A 10,899-nucleotide genomic window follows, 5' to 3' on the forward strand; every position below is an offset into this window, starting at 1 on the left:
ATCCTTTTTTTCTTTATATATATATATATATATATATAAAATTATTATTTATTTTATATATATATATATAAAATAAATAATAATTTTATATATATATATATATATATATATATATATATATATATATATATATATATATATATATATATATATATATATAAAATTATTATTATTATTATTTATTTTATTCCAAAATCAAGCATTGGCCAGTTCAAATAGGCAGAGTGATTTAGGGCCAGATTTATTGTAATAAGTCAGACATAAACAAAATAATTTTTGACTAATTTATAAATCAGCATTTACAGTAAAAAAAAAAAAAAGTTGATACAAATAATGTAAAAAAAACAAACAAAAAACAAATGCAATCCAGATTAATAACACAATTTAATAAGACTGGTTAACAGAAAAATCATATTTTAGAAAGCACATTTCTCTTAACATTCATCAAAACCATACACACAATGCTTTTTACTCCAGATAAAAAAAGTTAAAGACAGTAAATAGTTGTATAGAAATAAGTCAAGAGTACATGGTTACAGTGAGTGAGTTACACATAGTCGAATCTCTGGTTGGAGTGGCGCCCCTCACTGGGGACCTTGTAGGAGTCATAGGTGGGGCGGGGTCTGGGGTCCTGTCTGTACATGTGCTGAGAAGAGGCTTTGTACGCGGTACCATTATATCTGTGGACAATAAACAACAATATGATTATAGGCACAAGGAGAGGAGGTTCAGAATAGTTTGCTATGAAATGCAAAAAGTTCTGAGTGTGTGTGTGTATATATATATATATATATATATATATATATATATATATATATATATATATATATATATATATATATATATATATAATGACCATGGGCACCACTGATACCTTCACCTTCTAGGCCTTCTCCAGCTCTTCTTTGAGCCCCTGGTATTTCTCTAGTTTCTCATGTTCCTTTTTCCTGATGTTCCCATCACTTGGTAATGTGATGTCCACCACAACGGCTTTGCTCTGTTGTTTGTCCACCACCACAATGTCCGGTTGGTTTGATCTTGGCTCGATCATTCTCTGTACTCTGCACAGATGTTTCTGTACACCATGGCTCCACTTGGTTATGCCGCTCCATGTATACTTTCCCTGCAGCATCTTACACCCTGCAGTTATTCGCTGGATTGTCTCTCCAGCCATTGGTGGGATTTTCTTCTTTTCTATCAGCCACTTCAGTTCTGTTCCGGTGGTACATCCCGTGCAGGGGCTTGTCCTTCCATCATGGTTCCTCCAGCACCTCTTCCTCTGCGCTCCACTGTCTGAGACATTCATTGAGGTCTTGTCCTTGATGGACTTATGGATCTTGGATGTTTCATCCTGGACAGTGGCTCTCACACTCACTAGTCCTCGGCCTCCTTTCTTACTGCTCTCGTACAGTCTCAGGATGCTGGATTTGGTCTTTCTCAAGGACAGAAGGGCAGTATGCACTTATGGAAGCTGGAATCGAACCACCAACCTATGGGTCGGTAGATCCGACATCTTTACCAGCCATTCTAATGCTGGGAACGGAATTTGAACACTGATTATGATAATGATATGTGCTTGTATGGGCCAAATATAATGTATTGCATGGACAATTGCAGTGTAAAACTTTGAATAAATCCTAATGCGCATTCAATGCATAACTCTCAGTACTGCAATTCCTTCATGCATGAGAAAAAATATAACAAAAATCATGTCGAATAAACATTTATCTTCTGCATATTCAATTTTCTACTTGTACACCTGTATTAAAAAGAGCTTCAGATCGGACTCCCAAAGCAGAACAAATGACACAAAAGAGTAGGGCCGCTGTAGTGCTTTGCCAGCAACATCACAAACATTTCACCTTCCACAATACGCCATTTACAATCTGCTGAGTGGCTCCTGGTAATTTTACAGAGAGGTTTTAAAGCCTTACCAGGACTAAATACATGGTTTTGTGGTAGAGGGAACTGCTGCCATGATTTCAGTGTTCAGTGTTTACTATAGTCACTGACAGGAAGTGTGTGGTTCGTGGACAATGAGATTTTTCAAAGCCTTTTTGTTAAATAAATAAGTTGAAAAGGTCAGTTCCTCTTGAAATAAAATTCCCTGAAAGAACATCATTCACTTGTCATTAAAATGTGTAATAAAAAGAGTGTTATTTCATATTTAATTTTTTATTTTGATTTATTTATTTTTAGATTTATTTATGGTCATTATTGCAACAATACGTTTGAACGTGCAAAGGTGCAGTGAGTGTAAATTGGTCTATTAAACCCAAAGACCAAAAACCTACTTCTCATTTCTGTCAGGAGTCATCCCCCTACAGGCCATGCACATCATAACACCTCCAATCAGCAAGATGGCGCCACCGATCCACCCCACGAATAAAGCTGGGCCAAAAGTGTATCTGAAAACACCCGTAGAACAAGACTGAATTAGGTTTTGTGATTTTTATAATTTGGAATATCAACATCCTCCATTTCCCACAATGACCAGCAGAGGGCGACAGAAACAAAATCTAAGAAACAATACATTTACATACAGGTAATGTTTATTTACCTGGGAGTGAGGGCTCCAGTGATCCCCCCCACGTTGGCTCCTCCTATTATCCCACTGGTTCCATCAGTGAACGTGGTGAAGCGAAAACTTTGGACAATCAAATTAGCAAAAGCTGACACTCCGGCAATGGCACAGACTCCTGGACAAATTAGACTAACATCAGTATATATCAGACATAACATTACGACCACCTGCTTCTAGAGTGCTCTTGGCAGATCTCAGAGGCTAAACAGCGTTGGGCCTGCTTAGGACTTGGATGGGAGACTGCTGGGGATTCCAAGTGCCATAGTAAGGTGGCAGTACCGCTATTGCAGTGGTACAACTACTTACATTCACCATAAAAAGCCATAGTTTGGACTCTCCTGCTTTAGAACATACTATCTTTGCGTCTTTTCGCAAGACACTTCACCCACATTGCCTAATATGAATGTGGTGTGTGCATGATGCGGATTGACAGCTTTGTTTCCATCAGTTTACCCCAGAGCAACTGTGGTTAATAGTAGCTTACCACCCATAGTTGGAGTAAAATGGGTGTCTTGTTATTATTATTATTACTGCTAACTTTGAGGATACTTTATACTGTGTTTCATGTGTACGTACCTATATAAATGTGCATGTGTAGTCTACTTATTTTAGTCATATTTGTATTACTACCATTATTCATTATTGTTAGTAATTTGCCCTACTCTGTCCAAGTTATTTGCCTTGTGTATCAATAGTCTAAGTCAGAAGAACTGTACCTGCCAGGATGTCCATGATGCCTGCGGTCAGTGTCATGGTGGCCTTGATGTTGTTCTCCATGTTGCCCATTTTCAGACACTTGAGAGCAAAAATGGCGACCAGACTCCCAATGGCTCCAAGAATCATCCCGACTATCATCAAGGCCCGCACAGCCTGGAGCAAGGCTGGAGGTGAGAATAAAATCAAATATGAAGCATTCAGAACTAACAAACAGGAAAAATATGATACACAATATAGAATTCATAAAGGGACTATGTTTGCCACAAAATAAGCTAAATGATGCATTGCTGTGTTGCTCAGTGGTAGAACAATGGCACATATGCAGTAAGTAAGTAGAGCTTAATCCTCTTCAAAGTTTGAAAGTTGCCAAAAAACAAACAAAAAAAAATCTTTAAAAAATAAGTAGCCTACACAATTTTGTATATAGCGTTATGCGTAGAAATTTTGGAAAAAAATAAAATAAAATAATGAAATGAATAAATAAATTGTTTTTGCTTTTTGGCTGTACATTTTTTTCTTGGACAGAACAGAGCCAGCGACACCTAAAGATACAGCAGAGTCTGGATAGAAGCATGAAACAAATAAACTGGCTGTCGATATTGATCAAAGTTTTTACTCAATGTTCCCAATTGACTTTTGCACTTCCCACAGTACACAATATGTTTCCAGTTGTTTAAGCTAAAAAATCTGCCCAAATACACGTTTTAACAACCTCCTGGTCCACTCCTGTGCTTACTCTATAAATGTGCACCTCAACAATGTACATTAAGAGGATTAGCTTTCCTTTTTAGAAAACTTAAGTCGATCTGAAAAAATTGAAGTGAAAAAGTTGTGTGTTGTACAGCTTGGCGTGTTAAAAATAGTGACCAGTGACTTCCGTATTGTACCTGTATAATTCCTGCTCTTAAGCCCATAAACCCTTGTACATAACGTGGTATTGAGGCGCTAAGTCGAGTGTGCAAATGTGCTTTACATTGTGTAGCGCTCCTTGAAGCTTCTGCTTGCTCAGCTTAAGCCTCGGATGTTTCATCAAATTTCCATTGGATTCCCGAGAGACGCCATCTTTTCTGCTGTCGACTGCAATTTAACGCAAGGGGGAAGAGGAAGAGTCTCCAAAACCTCCCCAAAAATTGTAAAGTCCCGTTAAAATGTCCTCCTAATCCGACTGGTGGAATCACAGATAACGCTTCATATCAGAGGGGTAGTCTATCACCTGGCAGGACTGGGACAATTAAACAGGGAATGTACGGGGTTGTCCTGTACACCAGTGCTTCCAAACTTTAGGGCTATGTACTACAAATGTACTTTTTAGCTGTTCTTTTCAGTGGATATGTTCTGATTTGAGGATAGTAATGTGGTTGAAGTGTCTTGCCTATGAGAACAACAAAACTCTGTGATCATTTAAAGATATTCTGTGACTAATTGTAGTCCACTGTAGGTTTCAAAAGCTTTCAAATGTATTTATCAGACTGTTTTTGTAATCTGGAGATCATTTTCAATAAGACGATTTCAAAAACATTCAGGATTCATGACTAACTTTGAAATTTGATTTTCCAATTACTGACAGATCAGAATTATCTTCCAATTATCGCACATTTTGTTGTGCCCCTGGGCCAGACCCTTCGCGCTCATTGTCATCTTCAAATCAGAGTGCATCCATTGAACAGAAAAGCTGCGAAATTATCGTGAAGTTTCAACTGACATTCGGAAGTCATGTTCCCTGTCTTAACTTTGACCTTTACCATGCCACAAATAAGTCACTAAGCTGATGTTCTAGGCTGTATGGTTTGAATCTTTGCTGTTACTGGGTCTACTAACATGAAAGAGACACTGACGCTGTAAAGTCTCACTACAAAAAAGTGATTATGATTAAAATGTTGAGATTTAAAGGGCCAATATTACACTATTTTCTCATCTATGTTATAATGATGTTTCCTCATCACAAACAAACCAAAGCTGTGTTTTGTTTCATTCACACATGTTTAACACACAAAGCCTGCATATTTAGGCTTTTTTTAAATTTTGGAAGTCCTTCTCTCAAACAAAAAAACACTCTGTTCCACCTTGTGATGTCATTTGGAAAAACAGGAAGTGTTTTAAACTCCACACGCCTTCACTAGAATCATTTGGGTGATTTCAATCCTGGAATTTCCAATTTCTACAAAACAAAAGGTAAAAGCTAGCTGTTAACTTCATCACTAGGTGGAACAGAACATTTTGAGCTTTGGAAATGTAGACAGACTAATAATAAAGGATTATTCAAACATGTGTGAATGAAATAACAAGAATCCATTTTGCACTGCAGTCCATCTAGCGGAAACAACGCCATTTTGTACAGTTGAAAGAAAGACGTCACTGTCGAAGTACTGTCCTGAAATGGCAGCCCCTGTGCAGTCTTATCACGAGGCTCTTATCAGATGTTTGTCTAAAATGTCCATTCTCCTTTGTGCTACTTTCAGGAAACAGTGGCAGCAAGAGCACACCTGTGTGAGGAGTGGAGTGACCTCATTCATGTTCATTTATTCAGAAATAATATGTTAAAAATACATCATTTCATCTTGATTCATTTGACAGCTCATTATGAATAATAATGTATGGCATTTTATCAAATTTTAAGTCTTTTGCAAGGTTATACGACACACAGACAAATGAGGTGAGATTGTGTAATTGGATTTATACACTATACTTATGATAGTTGATTCATTTATAGTTTAGCGATTATTTTATTATTTATACTGCACTGTGATATGAGAATGAAATTAATAACACATTTGTAACAGGCCTCCTTCAGCGTTGAATTGCACTATAGCTAAATTGCCTTTGCAATTAGGTTATAGTGCAAAAAACCCCCAACTATATATATATATATATATATATATATATATATATATATATATATATATATATATATATATATATATATATATATATATAGTTTTTTAATTAATAAAAAAATAAATACAACCATGTTGTTGTTTTTTTCATTTTGGTTGCATTGTACTGAAAAACACATACATCTCATTGACTGAGGGGCCGACCACTCAAATCTTCCTTCACAATTGCACAGCTAAAGATGTAATATTTGCCAAATATATGGCCATCATTAATACACAATTATACATTCACCATGATCTCATGACTTGGCAGTGCATGCAGTCTACTAGACTGGAGTACTGTCCCCCGCCCCTCAGCCCGGGCTCACCTGGCAGTCCCAGAATGGTGAAGTAGGGCCTACACTCTGACAAGCCTGAAGACTGCCGCACACAGGACCTCCACAGACCTGAATACGAATACACCGCAGTCACCACGCTATCAAACAGGTCCTCTGTTGCCCACTGGTCCATCGCTGTAGCCGCCACCACCAACGCCACCCCCAACAGGCTGAGCACAAAACCCAGCACTTGGCAAAGTGTGGCCGCCATAGTCCCAAAGAGAGGAGCCAGGTACAGGACTGAGGTGTGGTGTGGTCTAATGTGGTGTTTGGTTTTGATATGAGTTCAGAGGGACTTGAGTATTTCTGACCTTGTTTGTTCGTCTACGTGCAGCTGGGCGGAGCATGTTGGTGTCAGTATATGATTCAGAATAAAATCATAAGTGATATTTGTGATCAAAGATTTTATATAATCATTATGAGATATATTTTTGTATGACGTGCTTTTGTCCTATTTGAACAACTTGGACCAATATATCACCCACACAAAATCACTTTAAATGGGACATATGTTTAATTAATTTGTTAATTGATGTTGTCCTGTCATCTCATCATTAACTTACTCAAAGTTGTATTTTGATTGATTCATGTTTGAGTAATCCTGTATTGTCCTACATTCGAGGCTTGAGTGCACAGATAATTTCAGTTTCCACATACCCCCAATTACTGCCCACTGCACTGTACTATCATGATCTGCTATTTTTATTCAAAAAATGCCACACAGTCATTTCCCCACACTAAAAACCTGTTTAAAAAATGTTTCTATCATTAAGATATTTTATAGGCCAATATGATTAAATAAAACAAATTTTAAAGCATATGTCTATTACTGTGAGATATATGTTTACATTTCTTCATTTCTTTTTGGCCTGTTTGGACTTGGGCGCATAAGACCCACAAATTATAATCAAAATCATAATGATACCAGGTGAAATCAGATGTTCAAGATAGTATAATGTGTTTCTCCACAGTGTTTCTCAAACCGTGGAGACACAATCAAGATTTGGAGTAGTCCTTTTTAAGCACTAGTTTACATCTATTGGTACTCTGAAGGTCAAGTACTTTTCTAGGTGGTACTTGGTGTGAGAACTACTGTAGAAATGATAGTAGACCAGTGACTGCAATACAAAACAATTTCACCATCTCTTTTGCTGACATTTACAGGTGGACACAAAACTGCATATTCATGGCCCTGTGTGTGCTGTGGGCCAGGTGTCATGAAACCAGGAGGTGTGTGGAGCATTAAGTCTGGCACCGCTCAGCTAAAAGTAAACACTGATATGATTGTATCAACTGAAACCCAATTGTATAATGAGAAAGCAGAGGTGAAACTGGGCCACAGAGTGTGTCAGAAGGACAAATAAACACATTACTTACAAATGATTATTCTACATTCAAGGATTGTGTTGTTTTTAGTTTAACACACACATCTGAAATAAGTGAAATAGGCAGAATAAATGCCAATGCAACAACACCCGGCAAGCTCACTGTTCACGTCACTACTTCCTGTTCAGTTTCATCTCTGAGTTTTTTACAGAGTCACGCTAAAATGAATAAATCGCTTATTTAAAGATCAGACAGTGGACAGGGAGCTGTGCATGGATGTCACTGACAGCATGTTAAACACTACACAAATGAATACGTTTGTGTTTAGAAGGAGAGATGTTTGTGTCTTAACACTAATGCGAATGCTAATTTTGAGACATAATAAATATTAAAACACCACACACTGAATTAATTTACAGATAAAATAATCTAGTAGTTTTTAGGGTATTTTTTTTATTTTAATTCATTTTAATTTTAATAGGTTGTTTATTGTATGTTTTCCAATTTTAATAAAAGTGACTGTTATTTTCCAAAGTATAGCATTAAACAAGTCTGTCTTCATCTGAAAGAATATTTTGACAACATAACTGAAGGGTAGTCACTTCTCCATAGATTTGGCCTTTAACTCCTTCTTGTTTCCTTGGAAATAGATATGTTCAATGTAATACTGTGAAACAATCATTACTGCAGTCAGGTGGCAAAGCTTCCTCCATAAAAGGAGCGCACCTTTAAATAAAATAATAATAAATGAAAGGCCCTTTACCCTGTACAGATATATTGTATTAGCAGCTCTTGAGGTCAAATTAAGCCTCCTGTGTGTCTGTGTTAGTTGTTAGCATTACCTTGACCAAAAAAAAATCACTCATAAACTCATCGTGTTGACTAATTAGGATGCTCTCAATGTATAAGGTAATTGAGGAATATCTTTGTACCACTGCAAACTGTTTTAAATGAACTTGTGGTGTTTTTAATGTTTTAAGGGTACAGTACCTTTAAAGTACTTCTTATGCCCTACTCTAGACCCATACACAGACGCCACATGCAGTGACAGATGTACCAGAAGCTGTGCACTAATGGTTTTCAAACGGAGCTGATTCAAAGTCAGACTGAACCTTAGGCAAATACCTCCTGTAGGAGCCAGTGTTTGTTTAATATGAGCAACCGGTACATAGACACATTTATCAACAGACTCCGTACTGAATGTGAGAGAAAATAGCTGCTGTGATTGGAGGAAAATTATAAATCACATTTGAAATTAGAGTTAAAGTCAAGGAAGCAAAACTAGACATAATGTTTAATGAACAATCAAAATATATTATCATTTTGACCCACCATTTATGCAAAAGCTTTTTAGGCAAAACACGTATTAAGAGAGAAGTCAAATCAGTAAGACTTGGATAACCAGGCATGTATTAAAACTATATTTCAAATGACCCAACAGGGAATAAATTATAGTATTTTTCTAGGTTTTAACAGTGATTACTGTCTGTGGCTAGATTCAACATTCTGATATTTATAATTTTCTATTTTATTCATACTGATCATTCATTTTTCATCTACAAGAGTCTATAAAGAGAACAAAACTAGACTTTTTTGGGAAACTATCACTTTGTCTTGGCTCATAATTCTTGGGTTAGGTTAGATCAGGTACCTGTTGTCCCCTATGAACAAAAGTAGGGAATAGAGAAAAAGATTCAATTAAATCAACTGGACCAAAGTTTTAGAGTGTTGACATTGGAACCTACCTGGGAGACAGAGGGATTACATAGACAAAAGTAGGGAATGTAAGATATTGCAATGGCAAGTCTTGACACTGCTATAGCCAGTGGTAGGATGTAACAAAGTAAATGTAGTGATGTACTGTACTTAAGCACACATTTTAAGTATCTATACTTTAATTATAGGTATATTTTAAAGTGGATACTTTTTATTTTTACACTACATTTGAGAGAAGGTATCTGTACTTTCTATTCTACTACATTTTTTAAACTGGATTGAAAAGTAAAACGCCATCCATCCCATCTATTTTCTGCTTCTTCTGCTTCTTCAGGGCCGGGTCACGGGGGCAGCAGTCTAAGCAGGGACTCCTAGACTTCCCTCACCCCAGACATGTCCTCCACCTCCTGGAGGATGGCCCCACGTCACTCCTTCGGGCTGTGCCCAGCTGGGTTCCATGGTGGAAAGGCCACCAGGCACTTGCTGCCGAGCACCCAGCCCAGGCCTGGCTCCAGGGTGGGGCACCGGTAACGCTGGTCCAGGCGATGTAACTGGCCTTGCTGTTGAACTCATCATAGGGAGCTTCTGAAGTAAACTTTTTTTTATTTTTTATTATTGCTTAAGACCTGCTGAAAAGGCAGAAGGGTTTCATACACAAATGAAAACAACTCGAAAAAAAAAAAACCATTGATTCAATCGTTTCTACTGAACAAAATTCAGCACAAATCTTTATCAAAATCAGCAGATTCTAAATACTTTTACTTTTAACTCTTTAAGTACTTTGATACTTTTACTAAGGTAGATTTTTTTTCATGTAATACTTTTTCTTGAGTATTTTTGTGCTCTGCTATCTGTTCTTTTACTTAAGTAATAAAATTGGGTACTTCTTCTACCACTGGCTTTTAGTAACATGTTTCTACTTTAACACTGCAAACATGAAAGGCGCACTATAACTTTTCAGGTGGAGGTCCACTACCTGTTTGTCTCCATGGAGATGTTATTGCTTTTCCTATATTCTACAGAATGACATTAAATTGATCTAAATGGAAACAAGCAGGTTGTTGCATCAGGTGAAGAGGTGAGAGGTTAGGAATGCCTGTTTTTCAGGATATTTTGTATGTTGTCATCATTAAAAATTGAATAAGATGTCAAAGTGTGGACCCCCTACCTAAAAAGTTACGCAGTGCGCCTTTAGATATTTCATTAATATTACTGTAGCATTCAATCTAATTACAAATAGTGGCTTTAACACATTATAAAGATTCATGCATTTTTACATTTTGTGTGTTTGATTCTCATAGCATTTATCCAATCAGAAAGCAGACTTAGCTCCTCACTTTGGATT

The 10,899-nt window shown here is 36.9% G+C and overlaps 1 protein-coding gene across 1 annotated transcript; it reads right to left on the reverse strand.

Moving 5' to 3' along the window:
- Positions 1-250: 250 nt before the first annotated feature.
- LOC117370296 (claudin-18-like) lies at positions 251-6,786 on the reverse strand. The gene is made up of 5 exons (XM_033965691.2): positions 6,504-6,786; positions 3,301-3,465; positions 2,561-2,699; positions 2,295-2,408; positions 251-680 (listed from the first exon to the last, which is right to left on the reverse strand). The coding sequence occupies exons 1-5, from the start codon at positions 6,721-6,723 to the stop codon at positions 548-550; spliced, it is 771 nt and encodes a 256-aa protein (XP_033821582.1). The 5' UTR covers positions 6,724-6,786; the 3' UTR covers positions 251-547.
- Between the last annotated feature and the right edge of the window lie 4,113 nt (positions 6,787-10,899).

Source organism: Periophthalmus magnuspinnatus, chromosome 4 (assembly GCF_009829125.3).
Source record: "Periophthalmus magnuspinnatus isolate fPerMag1 chromosome 4, fPerMag1.2.pri, whole genome shotgun sequence".
In the NCBI taxonomy this organism is placed as follows: domain Eukaryota; kingdom Metazoa; phylum Chordata; class Actinopteri; order Gobiiformes; family Gobiidae; genus Periophthalmus; species Periophthalmus magnuspinnatus.